Raw genomic sequence first — 20,581 nt, forward strand, 5'->3', positions numbered from 1 at the left:
GAGAATATTTCCAAAATATATACACAAAGTTGGTCACTTAGTAGACTGACGCTAAAAACTGACACAGTGTATATTGCTCGAGTGATGATGCTATTAAAACAAAGTGAATCACTGAAATTGGATAATATTTGAAAGGATGAACTATGGCGAAATATTGCTTAAGTATGTAAACGCATATGATCGCTGCAACACGACATTTCTGCAATACATAAGATGAAAATTGTCAGTCTTCCATGGTTCTCAGCAGAAATACTGTTGATCATGCTTGCATTTTGGATGCAAAACGTTATTTTTGTATCATAATTATCAATTTCACTGAGTTTTTCTCTTAAACAGATTGCACGGTACCTTGGGCAGATTTTTAAAACACTTGCATCTTCAGCATGCCATGGTGGTGACCTGAACTTCCAAAATCTGTCACAATCTGTACGACGTCTTTCTTGATGTTCTCTTGACGCTAAGTGAGCATCGAGATCCCTTAATCTCATAAACGTTTTTTGGGGACAGAGCTCGCAATATATGTCTGGTGTTTGATGGTTCTCAATCTTCTCGGGTCTTCTGTTTGCTGTTGTTGATGATGATTCATCTTTACATCTCATCGAGGTAGACCCTATGGAAGAATCGCTATCACCTCCTTCTCGAAATCTGTCGGTCATTTTCGGTTGTAGATTTTGTGCTACCATATTTTCAAGATTTTCTCCAGATTTTACTGAAATATTCAAAGGTTAATATGAGGCAGGATTTTGCAATGGACTTACATAGAAAATTAGCTTAGTTGTGTGATGCACGATCTAATAATAATATAACTTTCGCTTGACGCTAAAAAAATGACAATATCCATCAGTTTATCATATAACAACCAATGGAGTTGCCGGCTTGGTAGAAGAAACGTGAAGTCAATGGAAATATGTGAGATTGATTGATGGATTGATCGATCGATCGTTCGATCGTTCGATTGATTGATTAATTGGTTTATTTACTGCTAAACCAGGACAGGTAATCCGTACAAATATCCATACTTGCAATACTTTTACATTGGCATGCATTCAACAGATAGTTCAATAAGACTACGTTGTGAGTAAAATTGTAGCTTACCATTGGAGGAGAACTGAAAATTCCACAGTAGTCTCTCTTCCTCCGAGTGAGGATAAGGACAGAGTTTTCCTTCCCTGCAATCATCGAACTTGCATAACTGTGTCAGGTGCTCAGGGGCTACTCTGTCATGAAGTGGTCTGACCTGAATCCATTTTCGAACTCCATGTCGTTCGCTTTTCATCAGGTATGCCTTGTTTTTCGTGCTCCAGCGATGACGTGATGGTTCGTTGGGGTTAGCACAGTAATCAGGGTTGTCTGTGCTTCTGCCATGCAATTGAGAATTGCGGTACTTCCAACAGGTCAGGCAAACTACCATGACTTGATTAGGAAGACCGCAGAGTGTCTGGGTCAGCAGCTGATTAGAGTCAGGGAAAGTGTGACACCTGGACTGGGAAGCTGAATGTACGTAACCTTCTAGACTGGAATTCTCTGTACTTCTCTTGCTTATGTACTTCCCTGGTCTATTCCAGAGACTTGGTGAATACTGTAGGTTACTGGCAGAATTGGGTTTGGAGAGCTCTTTCGGACCTTGGCAATTCATTCTGGTACTGTGATCAGTTGTATCTGTGGAGACGGAACTTGTTTCTGATTTATCTTCTTGCAGCTGCAGCCTTGTCTTTCTTCGACCTTTCCTCTCCTTTCTTTTGCTCTTTCCTTTCGGGCCTGTCATTTCTAAATGATAAATTATTACACCGTTAGATATCATCAAAAACAGCAAGATTTGTCTACCTACGTGCTGAAATAATGAAGTTAGTTCTTCCTTCTCGTTTACTATACTTTTCATTTACGCGTAATCTTTTGACCTATATATTTCGCCCTCCTTTTTTGCTTATCAATGTCTTAGTCATACACATTCCCCAGCATTAAAAAACTCTGTATGCAGGTGAGCAATGGACAAATTAGTATACAAGTCTGTTCATTATACCTTATAAATCATGCAAGTATAAAAGACAACAGAGCCTTCTGACGACCGCATTTACACTTCAGAACACTAATTAGTGATAATACCGAAAATTATATTACACTGTTGTTATACAATATCTGGTAAACTTCTGTAAGTATTATACAAATACTTGCCCTTGAACTTAGTTTCTGTTTTGATGGATTCACCCTTTACATTGGCGTCATCACTGCTCGCACGCATATTATCGCAGATTCTATTTGGATCTGATATATCTGTAAGTAACAAATACATAAACTGAGATGTTATCGCTGGGATATTATTGTTATTGTTATTGTTATATTATTGTTGGGAGGTCATCAACATCAACAGATGCTAGTCTCATACAGACCGATTTATTTTGACTTTCCCGAGCTATCTCCAACTGCGGATACTTGACTGGAGAGGAAAGAATGAGGTTAGTGACAGGTCGGAGTATTTAGCATACGTCAAATACAAAGACTCTATGACGAAAAAAGTAATTTTGTGTACTTCTTGGGCAGTGCTACCTGTCTTATGGTTAAAATATAATGCTTAAAACTTATGAATCCCTTAAGATTAAACTGCATAGCTGAACGTCATATCAATGGCTAAGAACTGAAGAAGAGGAACGTAAACTTGACGATGTTAGTTTTTGCTATTTTAAACAAAATTGTCACTCTATCAGCCCTAGCTAGATGGCACCTAGCTGCCAGGACAGCAAATCACAAGGTGTTCTGGGTACTTCAATCTTACCTATACGAACGGGAGCAGTATCTCGGCAATAATCTTCAGACTTTGCCTTTCTCGAAGTCCTCTTTGCTCTCCGTGCCTCTTCCTTTTCCCGTGACTTGTGCTTGAAGAAAATGCGGTGATTTCACTATATAGATTATTTACAAAATAACGATAACTCTCACTTTAGCACCAATTAGTTGTCGACAAGAAAGGATGAGTTCATTCTTGAGAAGTCCATAAGCTTAAAATTGCTACTTAATAAATATGATTAATTCCGATAAAATATTTGAGAACGCTCACTCTCTTACCATGTCATAATGTTCCTTTAACCATTCATTGTCACACATGTCTGTATTGTTGGTTTTGGGCTCACCGACACTCGCTTTTGACTCTTCGTTTAGATAAGCCCTCTCTATCGAGTCCCAGTCCATTGGCGTTCCAGTGAGCATTTCAAGTTTTGTACTGATAGTATTCTTGACTTCCTCGATTTCTTCAACCTTGTTAAATTAGCGCAATTACAACATTCGATGTTACCAAGTATAGGACAACGAAAATAGTTAGAATAAGTGCATATATATATATATATATATATATATATATATATATATATATATATATATATATATATATATATATATATATATATATATATATATATACCGAATACATTACATTATATTGCATTTATATATATATATGTATATATATATATATATAATATATATATATATATATATATATATATATTTAATTTTTGTCTTCAATCATACATATGAGTTAATAGAAAGTATTTCATATCAGTGTGTTATTTCGTCAAATAAGATATGTTCCCTGACATACATTTGTGCTATTTTAAATCTACAGTTTAAAACAACACTTTTCGCTATAATATGAGCTTCGTGGTCATCAACACGCTATTTTTCGATTGTTGCGAAATCGCTTACCTGTCCAAGTATACTTTCACACCGACGAATGCACTGTAAAACTCCATTCATGTCAGTCAAGTTTGCCAATAATTGTGCTTTCAGTAGTAAGACTTCAGTATCACGTGAATTCCACTCCAACACTGAAAGATTGGTATGATTTAAATCTCTGATAAGATCGTGCGAAATGTATGTTGGATGATCTCAAGCACATCAGTCGTACTGTTTCTTTAATGTGCTTTGAAGCAACAAATAAATGCCGATCTGTCTTGGGTCTGATTCACCTTTTTAGATGAATTATTGCATCTAACCTTACAGTTTGCTTATTGAGATGCGAAAGTATATGAGGCAATGTGAAGATTAGCGGCATTTGGCTAATAAAATTCTGTGTAGGAAGACAGAAAAGAGCAAGCAAATACTGAGCAACAAATTCTACTCATTTCATTACACCGAAGAACTAAGCAGAGCAGATCTCACTATCGAAAGTGTTGGCGGTATTAGTTGCATGTATGCTGTAATGCCAAATCAATTTTTTATTGCAACGTTGTTAGAATGATATATGACGAGTCTTCCCATCATTCCGCACCTTTTGCACTGTGCATATCACGTACACTTTTTTCACAAGAACTGCGTCAGTGTTTTTTCAATATGGTAAATATCTTAAGGTGGTCAAGTCAGGTCTAAATAATGTTATATTGCACATGCTACTAATAGCTATATACATTGATTCTTAGTGATTAATAACCACACCTTGCATGTATGTACGTATGCATTCATACATGCATGCATGTATGAATGCATACATACATTGCATTCATACATACATGCATGTATGAATGCATACATACATACATACATACATACATACATACATACATACATACATACATACATACATACATACATACAACATACATACATACATAGATAGATACATACATACATACATACATACATACATACATACATACACACACACACGCACGCACGCACGCACGCACGCACGCACGCACGCACGCACGCACACACACACACACACACACACACACACACTACATACATACTACATACATACATACATACTACATACATACTGTTACGTGCAGAGAAAACGAACAAAAGGGTGAACTCAGCAGTTAACGTTTAAACAAAATTTATTACGAAAATAAAACTAATTGCTAAGTTAGGGACAGAGTACAAGCTTTAAAAGTGTACAGACTACTTATCTCAGCTGGGACGGCAAAGCTCCAGTCTCAGAGTTGTAACAGTCAGTCGGATGAATGAACAGTCCTTTGGCTTGCAGGCTTGAAGCTGCACAAAGTCCACAGTATAAATCCAGCGTTGACAGTGAAGGTCTTGAAAAGTCTTGAGAATGACTACTGCTGGAGTTTAGTAACACACAAGAGACACGATCCCAAAAGTCTGACTGGAAGCTGTGCACGTCCCTTTTATAAAGGCATATAAGAACAATCTAGAACTTTTATTGACATGCTAATTACTGTTCTAAAATTATCTCCCTTACACAACTAATCAACTTTCCAGAACATTCCAAACATGACTAATTGAATTCAAGGTTGTGAGGTCATCAAGGGCAGTGACCTTGAGAATGTTCTAGACTAATTGAACTCAGGTCATGATGAGTGTGGGGGGAATGACCTACATAACACACCCCCTCTTCAAAAAAAGAAAATTTTCAAAGAAAAATCTTTCTTTTACAAATGTAATCTTGAAAAGGATTTAAGTACTCAAATTTTGTTTTACTCTAAAGTAAAGTTTCTTGAAAGTGAACAACAATAAAATTTCTTGAAAGTGAACAACAAATAAACTCTAAATACGAGAGAGACAGTCTGCAATTAAATTGTCTCTGCCTTTGATATGTCTAATGTCAAGATTAAAGTCCTGTAACATTAAACTCCATCTTAGCAATCTCTGATTTTTGCCTTTAAATTTCTGCAGAAAAACAAGAGGGTTGTAATCAATATAAACCACTATTGGCTGATTTGAAGAAGTAACATTAACTTCAAAATGCTGTAAAAGCTAATATCAAAGATAAACACTCTTTTTCAATTGTAGAGTAGTTTCTCAGGGATTTGTTAAATTTGCGCGAAAAATAGCAAACAGGATGATCTACACCATGACTATCCTCTTGCAATAAAACAGCACCAGCAGCCGTATCACTAGCATCCACAGCTAATTTGAATGAAAAAGTGAAATCTGGTGCAGACAACACTGGAGCACCTTGCAGTATGGCTTTAAGTGTATCAAATGCCTGTTGGCATTGTTCTGACCAAACAAACTTTACTTTCTTTTTAAGTAAGTTAGTCAAAGGCTCAGTAATTGCGGAGAAATTTGGACAGAATTTTCTGTAGTAACCAGCCATACCGAGAAAGCGCATCAGTTGTCGTTTGCAGTTTGGTATGGGAAAACTTGAAATGGCACTGATTTTTGCATCAACAGGTTTTACCTCACCCTGTCCTACAGTATGTCCGAGGTAAGTTACCCTAGCCCAACCAAACTCAGATTTGGCAAGGTTGACAGTCAACATTGCTTTGCTCAGTCTCTCAAAGAACTTCCGCATGAGCTTGATGTGTTCCTCCCAGGTGTCACTATACAGGACTACGTCGTCAACGTAAGCTGCACACCCGTCTAGCCCGGATATGACGTCGTTGATCATCAGTTGGAACGTTGCCGGAGAGTTCTTCATTCCGAATGGCATCACCTTGTACTGGAACAATCCGTCTGGTGTAACAAAGGCGGATATTTCACGAGCACGATCCGTCAGAGGGACTTGCCAAAATCCCTTCAGTAGGTCAAATTCGTCACATACTTGGCTTTTCCCACTCGGTCGATGCAGTCATCAATCCTCGGGATTGGGAAAGTGTCTGTCTTTGTTAAGGTGTTGACTTTCTAAAGTCTGTGCACATACGATAACTGTGATCCGATTTGGGAACAAGTATGCACGGCGAACTCCAGTTACTTTTACTGGGTTCAATAAAGTCATTGTCCAGCAGGTATTTGACTTCTTCCTGGAGATATTTTGCTTTTGTCGGATTCAGTCTGTATGGATGTTGTTTTACAGGCTTACTGTCCCCAACATCAACGTCGTGATAGATGACGTTTGTCCTCGTTGGAACATCTTGAAACAGGTGTTTATATTCATGGAGCAGTTCTTTCACCTGTTGTTGTTGTTCTGGCTGGAGGTGTGCCAACTTTGTAGACTCCAGCTTCTCCAGGATTTCTGAGTTCTGAAGCTTGACCGAGCCCAGCTTTGAGTTTAGAGTATTTTCACTCAAGTCAGTTTCAGTATCACTATCTTCATAATGGTTTGAACTGACTGCACTGACAGGCTGAGTTATAGTAGGATTATCCCTATCCAAATATGGCTTAAGCATATTTATGTGACATAGCTGTTTTTGTTTTCGCCTGTCAGGTGTTATTATGATGTAATTTAAATCACTCAATTTCTTATCAATTAGGTATGGCCCAAAGTAACGAGCATGGAGTGGTTTGCCAGGAATTGGAAGTAGAACAAGAACTTTTTGACTGGTTCAAACTTCCGTTTTGAGGTGCTTTTATCATATTTGATTTCATTGACTGCTGAGATGACTCAAGATTTTCTGGCTAATTCACTGCTTTAGAGAGTTTCGTACGAAAATCTGACACATATTGCAAAATATTCAGACAATCATCATCGTCTGATAGGAATTTCTCTTTAACGAGCTTAAGTGGGCCACGGACTGTATGTCCAAATACAAGCTCAAATGGGCTAAAACCAAGAGACTCCTGAATTGACTCTCTAACAGCAAAGAGCAAAAAATGAATTCCTTCATCCCACTGCTTCTCTGTGTCAAAACAGTAGGTCCTAATCATGTTTTTCAAAGTTTGATGAAATCGCTCAAGGGCACCCTGACTTTCTGGATGATAGGCGGATGACCTATACTGTTTAATGCCTAGCTGATTCATTACTTGTTGAAAAATACCAGACATAAAGTTGGAGCCTTGATCGGACTGGACACATTTAGGGAGGCCAAATAAAGTGAAAAATTTGACTAAAGCTCTCACTATAGTCTTTGTCTTTATGTTTCTCAGTGGTATGGCTTCTGGGAACCGAGTGATGTACACATAATTGTCAACATGTACTCATTTCCTGATCTTGTTTTTGGTAGGGGCCCAACACAGTCTATTAGAATCCTACTAAATGGTTCTTGAAATGCAGGAATTGGCTGTAAAGGGGCCTTTGGAATGGTCTGATTCGGCTTTCCTACCATCTGACATGTGTGACAAGTTTTACAGAAATGTGTTACATCCTGCCTGAGATTAGGCCAATAAAAGTGACTGAGAATTTTGTGATAAGTTTTCCTGACTCCTAAGGACCAGCCCAGGGGGTTTCATGGGCCAGGCGCAATATTTCAGCACGATAGGGCTTTGGAACCACAATTTGATGTTTTATGGCCAATCGTCATCAACCAAAACATCTGGAGGTCTCCATTTACGCATGAGAATACCAGATTTTGTATAATAGGAAACAGAGCTATCTGAAGTTTTACCTTCATCATCTACCCTGTCAAACAAAGACAAAATATCTGGGTCTTTGTGTTGTTCTGCAATGAGATTTGATCTAGAAATGTCTGACTTTGGTCAGCAGAAGTTTTACTGGAAGTTTCAAATCCACGAGGGATAACGGAATGATCCGTGTCAAACACCTGACTGAGAAAGGTGTCATTTAAGTCAACATCTGTGACATTATTTTGAGAGTATTTTGATTCTCGGAAGTTTTCTTTGACATGGCTCGAGTAATGGCACATGATGGGAAAAGGCCGGGAATGTCTTCCTCTATTGGCTCTGGATTTGATCTAAACTAGGATTATCAGTCACAAGTGGATTAGTAATGACCTTGTCCCCAGCAAGGTCGTTTCCAAGAAGAAGGTGAATCCCTTCAAAAGGCAAAAAAGGCCTAATACCTAAAGTCACAGGTCCAGAAACAAAGTCCGAAGACAAATAGACATTATGGAGAGGAACAGGAATGTAGTCATTACAATCTACCCCCTTAATAAGAACTTTAGAACCTGAAATGACTTTTCAGAAAACGGCAGGGTATCTGCCAACAAAAAGACTGGGAAGCCCCGGTATCTCTTAAAATTTTGACAGGGGTAGCGGAAGAGAAATCACTAGAAAGTGATATAAAACCATTATGAATAAATGGCTCGAAAATACCCATAATGCTATCTTGAGAAGAATTGACCTTGACCTCATTAATTGGGGATGAGAGGGGTTTAACCTCAGAAAATGTGTTGCACACATTATTAGACTCTAATTGAGTTGATGAAGAAATAAAGCCGGTTGGCTTAGATCCACTTTGACCACTTTGACCTTCACGTTTTCTTTTCAATTTGAAACACTCTGACATTAAATGGCCGTCTTTCTTACAATAATTACAAGAAAGTGTACCAAACTGTTTGTCAGAAGGAGATTGAGACTTGGGATCTGATGATGTGGGAGTGTTACTTGAACTCTGTGAACTGTTGTCATTTGATTTTCTACTGTCCTTTGAAAAATTCTTGGATGAAAGGAGGAGTTAAATTTACCTGCATTGTTTCTGTATGAAAAGGACTGGGATGGTTTGCTGAGAAATGAAGATTTGTGGGTCAACGAATAATCATCGGCCAAACGTGCAGCAACCTCCAATGTATCTGCCTTTTGTTCATTGATAAACGTCTTGATGTCACTCCGGATGCACCTTTTAAATTCTTCAATCAAAACAAGCTGTCGTAATTTGTCATAATTCTGACTGACCTTTTCAGAAGAGCACCAACGATCAAACAGTTGTTCTTTTGTTCGAGCAAATTCAACATAAGTTTGATCCTTCACCTTCTCACAATCCCTAAATTTCTGACGGTAAGCTTCAGGCACCAACTCATAGCCCTTGAGAATTAATTCCTTCACAGAATCATAATCTGAAGCCTGCTCTACTGACAACTGAATGTAAATTTCTCTGGCTTTACCCACCAAGCACTCTGCAAAAGCATAGACCAGGACTCCTTAGGCCAATTCAGGCTCTGAGCAATTTTCTCAAAATGGAGGAAATATTTATCAACATCCTTTTCTTGGAAAGGGGGAACTAACCTGAAATGCTTAGTGATGTCAAACTTGTCTGAAGGGAAGAATTTTCCTGACTGTCCAAGCTCTAAACGTTTTATTTCTACCTGCAATCGCTGTTCTTCTAATCGCAATTCTTTTTCTTTCTGTCTTTCTTCCATTTCTAACTGCATTTGTATTTTTTCCTTTTCTAATGCCTGTCTCTCTTTTTCCATTTGTAATTCTTTCTCTCTCATTTGTAATTCTAGTTTCTTGATCTCCAAATTTGTCTGCATTTCTAATTCTAATTTCTGAGTTCAGAGGTAGACTCGGGCTCATAATCTTTCAGGGTGGATTCCTCAAATTGGCCTAAATCAACTAGATGTTTGGCAATACGGTACTGTATTTCCCTCTTGCGCATAGATCTTTTGACTTCTACTTTAGGAAATTGGCCAGTGTTATGAGGTTGTCTTTTCTGAGGAATTAAATGTGTCCTGATCAAGGTCATCCATAAATTCGTCTGGTTTAAATTCCGCCATGATTAAATTTCGCTGAGTTCACAGTATACAGTAGTTTTGAAAAGGCTGTCAAAATGTTGTCAAACGGCTCAAATATTCGTATCCCGGACGAGCCCCCAATTGTTACGTGCAGAGAAAACGAACAAAAGGGTGAACTCAGCAGTTAACGTTTAAACAAAATTTATTACGAAAATAAAACTAATTGCTAAGTTAGGGACAGAGTACAAGCTTTAAAAGTGTACAGACTACTTATCTCAGCTGGGACGGCAAAGCTCCAGTCTCAGAGTTGTAACAGTCAGTCGGATGAATGAACAGTCCTTTGGCTTGCAGGCTTGAAGCTGCACAAAGTCCACAGTATAAATCCAGCGTTGACAGTGAAGGTCTTGAAAAGTCTTGAGAATGACTACTGCTGGAGTTTAGTAACACACAAGAGACACGATCCCAAAAGTCTGACTGGAAGCTGTGCACGTCCCTTTTATAAAGGCATATAAGAACAATCTAGAACTTTTATTGACATGCTAATTACTGTTCTAAAATTATCTCCCTTACACAACTAATCAACTTTCCAGAACATTCCAAACATGACTAATTGAATTCAAGGTTGTGAGGTCATCAAGGGCAGTGACCTTGAGAATGTTCTAGACTAATTGAACTCAGGTCATGATGAGTGTGGGGGGAATGACCTACATAACATACATACATACATACATACATACATACATACATACATACATACGGTGAGAGGTTGACAAACTTACTACAATCACAGTCTTCCAAATAACTTTCTGATGTCTCAGTGAAACCCTCTGGCATCATGCCACCATAGAGCATCATACGCATTGGAATTTGTGCAAGCTGTGGAAAGATAAAACATTGTATAAAAAATAAAACATTGTATAAAAAGTAAAACATTGTATATAAATGTGTGTGTAACATTTTATGGTATTTGTCTGTGTATGATTGTCTGACAAAGTACATGATTTTAATCGTACCACTTCAATTGACAGCACTTTGTATCTTATAGATTTTAATTCTGCGTAAGTTGAAGTAAATACAAGTGCCTCTGAAGGTTCTTATTTCAATCCCTGTTCATTTTTTATATTTAATAATAATTGGGTAATTTTTTGTATACGTATGAAAACACACTTACAAATACTACTCTCCTGGTTTAAACAATTCCAAAAACGATCGATAATAAGTAATTAAATGTTTAAATGTTTTCCTGAGTAATTTCACAATAATTTGCCTGTAATCAAAATACTATTCTCAGTGTATTATGTGAACCCATCAGAATATTACTCACTCGAGTGTAAATAAATAGATAAATAATAAATAAATAAATAGCTTAGTAAATGTGGCTTGAACGTACTTCCCAGTTAATCAAACACCTTATTCTTGCAGTCATTATCTTTCTGCCAACTTGTTTATCTTCTTTAAGTTGCAATCGCTCAACCCTCTTACAATGAGCAGATATCGCCTCATTGTAAAATTGCAAAGCCTCGGGAAAATTACAATTCTTGTACAGCATGTCGGCTTCTGTTATCATCTCTTCCTCCCAGGCAATGCCTTGCTTCTTGATGACGTCAGGAGGAGCACTATTTTGCGAAATAATTGGGAGAGTGATGATTAGAACTTACTGTTATTTCCGTATTTGGATATTTGTACCAATCTGGGAGAGAATAGAAAACATTGGTTTGGAGTCGAAATATTTATTTGAAATATCAGTCTAAATTATTAAAATTACTTGTAGTAATAAAGAAAGCAGTCAGACGGTTTGGAGTTGAACTCTTTGTTTGTTTGAAATATCACAGTCAAAATAAAATCAAATAAAGTAAACCGTTGCACAAAAAAATCATCCCTCCCCATCCCTCTCCCACCCCAGGGGACTGATTTCTGTGCCCTGTGCTAGTGGTATATCAGAAAAGAATGGTAAAAGTTTGAGGGTCCGAATATCTGTCCCCGAGGCGCGTTCTACCTTAAAATGAGTACTTCCTCTAACGTCCTAACTCCTTGATTTTGGCCAGTATATAGGTGATTTCGTATACTCACATGAATGGTACTTGTTACTTGGAACACGGCTGTATTTACCAAACTTAAACTTACGTCATACAGCTGTCGGGGTTTAGTTTTATGCCAAACCCCAACGTTTGGCAAACGAAGGCAAGCTTACTGCTTTACTGTAATGTGCACCACTGTGGTGCTATACTTGATCACTGAATAACTGCTGAATGGATGGGACTGAAATTTGATACAAAGATTTACCGTTCGGAACGGTTAAAAGTGGTCCGGCTTTAGCGTACTTCCGTGTGTGGCTTGCACGACAGTGACATCGATCATTGCAGCCTAAATGTTTTTCCACATTGGTATATCTCTGACATTGCACCCATGACCCATGAAGCAAAAGACACATTCCAATTGTGTTATGCTTATGATACCTGTACAAAATACATATAAAAAGAAGCGGAATTTTCTCTCCTGATTTCGCTGACGGCGCACAGTCGAATACATCAACATTTTAATCAAATCGAATTTCAAGTTGAAAGTCTTCTCTTGTTATATTGGTTACCTGATTGAAATCGTTTGATGGATGCATTATGTCTGAAATCTCTCCCGGCTCAACTAGTCATAAAAAATAAAACATATTGCTGCTTCAAAAATGAACTTTAGACAGTGTCATATTAGCATACTCCAAGAGTAACTCATCGCAGCCTCTTTCTTGATGGTGAAGGATATGACCTGTAACATACCGACCAACAGTATTAGAGGTTGTACAATATTTCGAACGGGATGGCGCAAATGTGATTTTGCCAATGGATCGAACGCGATAGAAACAGGACGCAAATTCGCACCTCATCGCTTATAAAAGATTTAAAGGTATACGGTCACCTGTAATCTAAATATGCCCATATATGGTCAAAATGACGTTCCTTGGTATTCAAAATGCCCATGTAAGATTTTGAGCCCATGTGACCCCATGTTAGATTTTCTCTTTCCATGGTAACTGTGGCAAAATTGGAACAGGTGACAGTACACCTAAACTGCTTGCCAGATAGTGGTATTGTCTATGCAATCATTACCTCTCAAACAAACCGCGAAAAACATCCAACCTCTGTTGTCTCCTTATTCGCTGTACCATCATATCTTCAAAACTTCCGCCCCATAGAAAATTGTCCTGGTCAATATCTGTATCGCTGTCATATTCCGAGTTAGAGGCCGTGTTTGATGTCTCTGGAGGTTCGATGCCGTTGCCCTCAGCCTCGGGTAAATTGCCGCCAAAGGTGTGGTCGGCCATGTTGTCGCTGAACGAAATTAAGCCTGGTTGAATTTGTCACTGCAGTATTCAACGAAGACGGGAGGTGCACGGTAACAATTAGCTGAACAAGAAGTTTTAAACCATTAAATTACGATACGCACAAATCTGACGTAGTCTCAGTTCTCACCTACGGACATTTTGCTTGAAAAATTCGGCGTTAAATAGACATGCATTTCTTACTTCTATATTTAAAAAAAGCTTCATTTCTCTACTTCTATATTTAAAAAAAGCTCAGCAGGTGATTCATAATACTGAAACATTCTCTGTCTGTCTGTCTGTCTATCTGTCTCATATATGATTTAAAGATGTATAAATATAATATAATACAATATAATATAATGTAATACAATATAATATAATGTAATGTAATGTAATATAATATAATATACTATAATATCATATCATATCATATCATATCATATCATATCATATCATATCATCATATTATAATATAATGCATTACAAGGAAGCTAAATCGATATTTATAGCCAGGATAAGTGCTATAAATGTATCTATACTTTATGAGCGCACTACAGATAACTAAACTTTCTTCTTTCTTATACGCAATTGGTTTGAAAGCACGCAGTCAGGAACCCTTTCTTGTCATCATTGTACGTTTAAAACTGTGGGGGTTCTTGCCCGGGAGTCGGGCAGGAGTGCAGCTTTTTTTCAGTTCCAGCCATTTTTAAAGCTTACATATGACACAAGCATGTCTAAAAATTACTCTACAGGAGAAAACGAGGGCCATGCCGACCGCTTGGATATCTATTTGTAGCCCTACTAATTTTGTACGAACCGTTAACCCGGTAATTGCTCATGTGGGGATGTGCCGCCCAAGTTGACAGCATCTACACATGTGTACTCTGAAAATTGTCTCATTGTTCGGGATTTCGTGACAAAGTCAGACCCATAGATAGGGGACTTCAACTACGAGGCCTATAATTCACAAACAGGTCGATTAAGGGGCAACATCAAAAGTTCAATGAAGGATAAAAAACTTAATTCTTTTAGTTTGGGGGTGGGGGGGTTTTGACCTAAAAAAGTTTCTATCCTACAAATCGATTTAAGGTAAAAATTGCCAGGGGAATGAATATTTTGAAAAAATAGAGCAGAAATGCACACTTTCGTGTTGAATCCAGCGGAGGGGGTTGTTTTAACACGGTGCAGAGCTGCACCTAGTTAGTGTAAACAATGCAGGCTGTTGGCTTCTGTTGCACCATAGACGGTAGTTTCTCTACTGTTTCTGGTTGCACTCGGAATTTATTTTTAATTATATCTTGCTACATTTCTGGTGCATGTGTAGTCCGCCTGAATGGAGCAGTGTGAACTGAGTTGTTACAACCACCAGGACAGATGAGATAGTTTTTATGCCTCTGGAAGGAGAAACCTGGACTTTATTGTTGTTGTTCTTGTTCATTCATTGATAAACTTCAAGTTTGTTGTTAGTATGTTGTATTTACATTGGATGAAACACAAAGTGTGTTCCCAATCTTAAGCCCCACTAGCTGTATCTTTTAGCATTATTTTTATGATTTTACTTTCAAACTAAAATAAGTTTGTGACAATGTAGTCATTTAGGTCTGTGTACACACTGCCGGGGCTATATATGCAATTTTGAACAAGATAAAGATTACACTGCGATTAAATGTTCGCCCAAACATTAAATCACAGCCCCATGCAGAAAAGCTAAAACCCTTGATACTATGCATATCTGCATTTAAATCTTCATATAAACTGCACAGCGTAGTCCAAACTGTAATCCACAAGGGTGAATGTTTTCAACTATGACATTGTATGTTCTGATTCCTTTTTAATTTACCAAATTTTGAAAATGCCAGGAAATCAAAATGACCGTTAATAAAATTTTAATTTACATGTCAAATGTTTCTGAAAGGAATGGTTTCCTAATGCAGTAAAAGCTCATATCTCTTCAGAGGGTAGATTTCAGAGAGGAAAGAATAGGTAGATAATTTGACGTCAACAAATTTCAAGAGTTACAGCTAGTGGGGCCTTAACGATGCATTACTTTATTTCACCCCTAAATTGACTGATCCTTAGCTTCGCTTTACATCTATTAGATAGAGCCTGGCAACAGGTTCAATATAAGTCAATTAAGTTTCTAGGGGGTGGGGGGGGGGTTGGGGGGAAACTAAGGGAATTAAGTTTTTTATCCTACATTGAACTTTTGACGTCGCCCCTAACCCAGGTTGCAATCTCGCTAGTTCGCTAGAATTGAATGGCGTCATGCATAACGTTAAATGATGATGTCATTCGAGTTAATCAGGTCAATAGCGGAAAAGCTGTCGATTCGTGGAATACATTCTTTGTTGACGCGGGTCAAAGGCCAACTTTAGTCCGACTACACTTTGTTCAACGCCGAGACTATACTCACAGGACAAAGTGTAGTTTTACTGCAGTCCTTTGACTTCGTCAGGAAACATTATATATCAAGTTTTGATCGTGTTTCTACCGACATGAATTTCGTATGGGCTACCGTTTCCCTTCTGCGTTGTCCAACAGAAGAGTTGTACTTTCGTTTTGTTTTCTCGCTACTTGCACTCGGTCGAGGTCAAGTTGATTTACTTTCGTTTTGTTTTCTCGCTACTGTCACTCGGTCGAGGTCGAGTTGATTGTACTTTACGTTTTGTTTTCTCACTCTGTGAAGGGAGCGAATCGGCCTAGTCTGGCAAAATCATTTTCGCTTTGTGTACCGGGAAGTCGTTTTAGTTGTGGCATTTCGACGAAGAGGCGTGTTTTTGTTTTGAACTGTCACATTGACCGACTGATGTGTAAGCTTACGTGTAGATATCTATTCTTAGCTATGGCGCGTTCATTGTATGTCACTGAAGGTGCAGGCTCGTGTGACTGTACTGCGTGACAGCGTAGAACAATGTAATGTTCCCCGGGACAAGTCCATTATTAAAACGGCAATTTTGTCACACATCGATTAATCCGTCTCTAATATTTGTTATTTTATAGTTGTTAGATTGTGATCATCGCTTAGACGTGTTATATACTAGTAATAAATTGCTGCAAACTCGAATATATTGTCGTCCATCGATGCGTGTAGCACTTCACATACTACTGAACACGGGCGTGTCGCAATATCATCATTACTTCTAGTCTTTTAAAGGCCAGAAGCTGTGTTGACAAGCTAAACAGTGGAACAAGAGCTTGCAGTTGATATACGAAATCGAGACCGCAAAAAAAATCATCGAGTGTTACAGCTACCGGCCCTCCAATATACATGTTCTATAATAAAGTCGCACTTCTTGCCGCAGGTAGATTCAAAGTTCAATCAGGAAAAATCTTAAAATAATCTTGAAGATTCGTTTGGAAATAGACATAGTAAACGCCGATTTGTTTAAAAATAGGAACAACTAACTAAGAAACGGAAATGGACCAACCAGTAATGGAGGGAGTACTTAATGATACATAAACAGCAGATTATTGCGACGTGACTAAGTATACTGAAAAGAAATACATATATATATATATATATATATATATATATATATATATATATATATATATATATATATATATATATATATATATAATATATATAATATATATATACGGTAAATTTTAATTACCGTAATATGCTCTGGCAAAGAGGTATTGAGGAATGTTCCACCCCGAGATTTCCGAACTTTATGAGAGAGAGAGAGAGAGAGAGAGAGAGAGAGAGAGAGAGAGAGAGCTTACCTGGTACGCTGATTTCCTTTTGCTCGTCGATATAATAATGGTCATGCGGCCACAGCTTTTTTCTGTCAATCTTTCACGTCGACTGGGTGTACCGATTCCAAATGAATTCTGATATATGATCTGTTGGTTACAGGCCTCTTTAATGCCAGTAAACCTACCAGGCTTCATGTTTATACACATCTTTGCGTACTTCCCTAAATAATGAATACCCTTATTTATCAGCCAATGAGATGAAACGCTTGTCATTCTTCCGGAGGTGTGCGCCATCATCAGTGAGCTGACGATAGAAAACGGCGTTTCTATTTATATTTACAGTATATCAAACGTAACGCAATCAGAATGTGACCTTTTGCTTTGGAGGTCATGGGTGCGTCATTGTTTTGGTATAAAAATGTGAGAGACGTTAGTTCTTGGGGAAGGGTCTCAAAATGGGCGACAAATCTGTATGTGAGTTTTTTTAACCATGCTGCTTGTGGAATCACTGGAAAGTGAATGCGATATTTCTATGACCTGTCCAATCCCTCACCCAAAAGGCCTAACTTAAAAGAGAAAACATTGCATCTTCATATTGATCACCCCCCCCCCCTCCCCAGTGTAATGGTACATCCAAGTACATTATGCTCCACAGGTAATAATTGTAACGAGCATGCGCCGTTTCCCAGGTGGTTCTTGCCTTACCATGACCCTGATGTAACTTGCAATAGAGGAATGCTCATGTACACGGATAAGCCAGGGAAAGCAAAACAAAAAAAACCCCGAAATGTACAATGTATTTGCCAAAAAATATGAATTAGGTAAGTTACTTGAGAAAACAGAATACGCAATACAATGTTCACATAACGTAATCATGACCTTCATTGGTATATGATGGGCATTGTGTCTAGGCAGCGCAGGTAACGCAGGGTGTGTCACATGGGTTCAACGCCCTCTTCACTCTACTCCCAGCAGCCTCTGCTTACGCGTTTGGACGGTGCGTCTTCGTTTTCAGGCGGAAATAACGTAATCGTCAACCAATGTAATTCGGCAGAATCAGCGGAACCTAGAGCTGGCTCAGCTGTTGATATGTTTTCGAGCTTTTTAGCTCTATTTGTAGAATACAGTTTCTTGTTCGATTCCGAGTCATGCGTTCAACTTGTAAACTTGACAGTTTTAGTCCGTGGGCTGGAGGGCCACCGTGCACCCCCCCACCACATCCCTACTACATGGGTATTTTTTTGTTCTTTAGGAACCTGCTGAACAGGTAAAAAATTTCAAAATGTCAAAAAAATTCATTTTAAAGTCGTCCTATTCTATGTACACAAATTAATTTTGCTAAAATTGGTGTTTCTCATAAAGAGCAGAATCTGAGCTTTCCAAAAAATGTATGGTTTGTGCTATTTCATGCTAGTTTACTTAATGTAGGGGAGGATATAGTACCCCCTACCCCATACCCATTTTCGCCATTTTTTGAGGTACATGCAAATCAAAAACCAGCCCAGATAGGTAGTGCATCCCAAAATATCCAATGTGAACATCTTTTTTCTTGTTCAGCATGTCCTAAAGAACAAAAAAACATCCATGTAGTAGGGATGTGGGGGGGTGCACGGTGGGCCCCCCCAGCCCACGGACTATTTCTTGCTCAATTCAAAGTCATGCGTTCAACCTGTCAACTTGGCATGTTTTAAGCACTAGAAAAGTTAAGTTTGACGATAAAATTCTCATCTGGACTGGGATTCCCATTGTCAACAATGATAACGCATATACTGCACACAACGTAGTGTTTTTGCCTATTTATCATTTCCATGGAAAGAATTAAGAAAATGCGGGACTACTTAATCTGCAGAAACACTAGGTTTACGTTTTGATGTGATGACGTTGCAGATTCTATCTTTGGACATCACACTTTTCATATTATTCGTTTTAGGATATATATATATATATATATATATATATATATATATATATATATATATATATATATATAACAAAAATTACTTCAAGAACAAAGTAATAATATCTGTTACTGAAGTTTCATCTGTCCTGCAATCTTCGGACAGAACTAAATATTGCAGAATGCATGGAACATAAGTAATATATATTATTACTTTGTAATTGAAGTGATTTGTGTTACCATTTATAACGCTTTGTTTTTAGCATCGAGACAAACTACGAAAATGAGGCTGACTTCACACAAATTTAGGTTATGAATAAAACAAGTCGTTTTTATTGGTTGACTTGGCAAAGAATACGTTTGATAGGCGCATGAGTTGCAACTCTTTGTATTTGCTGACGTCGAAATATCTTGCAGTTTTAAATTTCTAGTAAATGTTGTAATTATACCTATTTAGCAATATGATTTTTACTGTGTTAAAACAATAGTACTGTATGGGACTGAATAGGTAGGTAAAAATGAAAGCTTTCACTGCATTTGAATTTCCCGCAATTTTGAAAAGTGGCCATGTTGCAAAGAAGACAGAGATTATCAAGTCACAGTGCAAGAGATATTTTCAGTGTCAGTTGTTTCTTGTCTTCTTACACCATATTGTTGCTCATATCAGTGTAATTAACGATGCGGTATATTCACGGTGTTCTCCATTTTTGCATATTTGTAGGATGCTGTATCAGTATCTCAGTATGTAGAACCTGTGATGGTCGAGTAAATACACAGAAACACATAAGTAACGTTGCTTACTTTTAATACAACATGGCTGAACTGCAACGTATGAACAAACGTAATCCATAACAAAAAAACAATCGGTAATGTCCGACTGAGGGCGCCACCCAATGAGGATTAACAGTGTCAATGCTTGCTCCTGGATAGAGCACATGTACAGAGTTCAACTCAAACATACTTCATAAAAAACCTGCACCGATTTTCCAATTTATTTATTGTCTGAACTTTGGACTCTTGTTATTCATTCGTTCTCTGACACTGTCTTCCTCGATATGCAAAAAATGGCCTTCTCTTACAGCTACCAAAATATATCATTTGGCATCATCTCGAGACAAAACAAAATTGGATTAAAATAACGAATGGTTATTAATATCATTATCCCGCTAACAGGAGTAGCTGATAAAACAGAGCGTGAACAGAAAAAAATAGTACGTGACAAGTGACTGATAGTATGCTAAAGTTTCGCACCGAACGGCAAACATAGCCAAGCAAATATGGCTATCTCATCGAATGATATATTTTTATAGCTTCGGCTGGAAAGCAGGTGCTTAAATTGCCAGTGTATTGTTGTTGCCGAAACAATGTCGTAAAGATTACAAACGTTGCATCTGTGGCCCGCTCGGAACATTGTATATATACAAA

At 37.9% G+C, this 20,581-nt stretch overlaps 1 protein-coding gene across 1 annotated transcript in view; it reads right to left on the reverse strand.

Moving 5' to 3' along the window:
- LOC139144385 (3'-5' exoribonuclease HELZ2-like) overlaps nucleotides 1–13,557 on the reverse strand; it is a 29,513-nt gene extending 15,956 nt beyond the window's left edge. The window contains exons 1-9 of the mRNA XM_070715087.1: nucleotides 13,343–13,557; nucleotides 11,686–11,860; nucleotides 11,024–11,120; nucleotides 3,694–3,815; nucleotides 3,058–3,246; nucleotides 2,771–2,870; nucleotides 2,173–2,271; nucleotides 1,096–1,767; nucleotides 349–709 (exon numbers count right to left, since the gene is read on the reverse strand). Coding sequence (XP_070571188.1) covers nucleotides 349–709; nucleotides 1,096–1,767; nucleotides 2,173–2,271; nucleotides 2,771–2,870; nucleotides 3,058–3,246; nucleotides 3,694–3,815; nucleotides 11,024–11,120; nucleotides 11,686–11,860; nucleotides 13,343–13,557 — 2,030 coding nt within the window. The remainder of the gene's footprint in view (nucleotides 1–348; nucleotides 710–1,095; nucleotides 1,768–2,172; nucleotides 2,272–2,770; nucleotides 2,871–3,057; nucleotides 3,247–3,693; nucleotides 3,816–11,023; nucleotides 11,121–11,685; nucleotides 11,861–13,342) is intronic.
- Between the last annotated feature and the right edge of the window lie 7,024 nt (nucleotides 13,558–20,581).

Source organism: Ptychodera flava, chromosome 11, assembly GCF_041260155.1.
Source record: "Ptychodera flava strain L36383 chromosome 11, AS_Pfla_20210202, whole genome shotgun sequence".
Lineage (NCBI taxonomy): Eukaryota > Metazoa > Hemichordata > Enteropneusta > Ptychoderidae > Ptychodera > Ptychodera flava.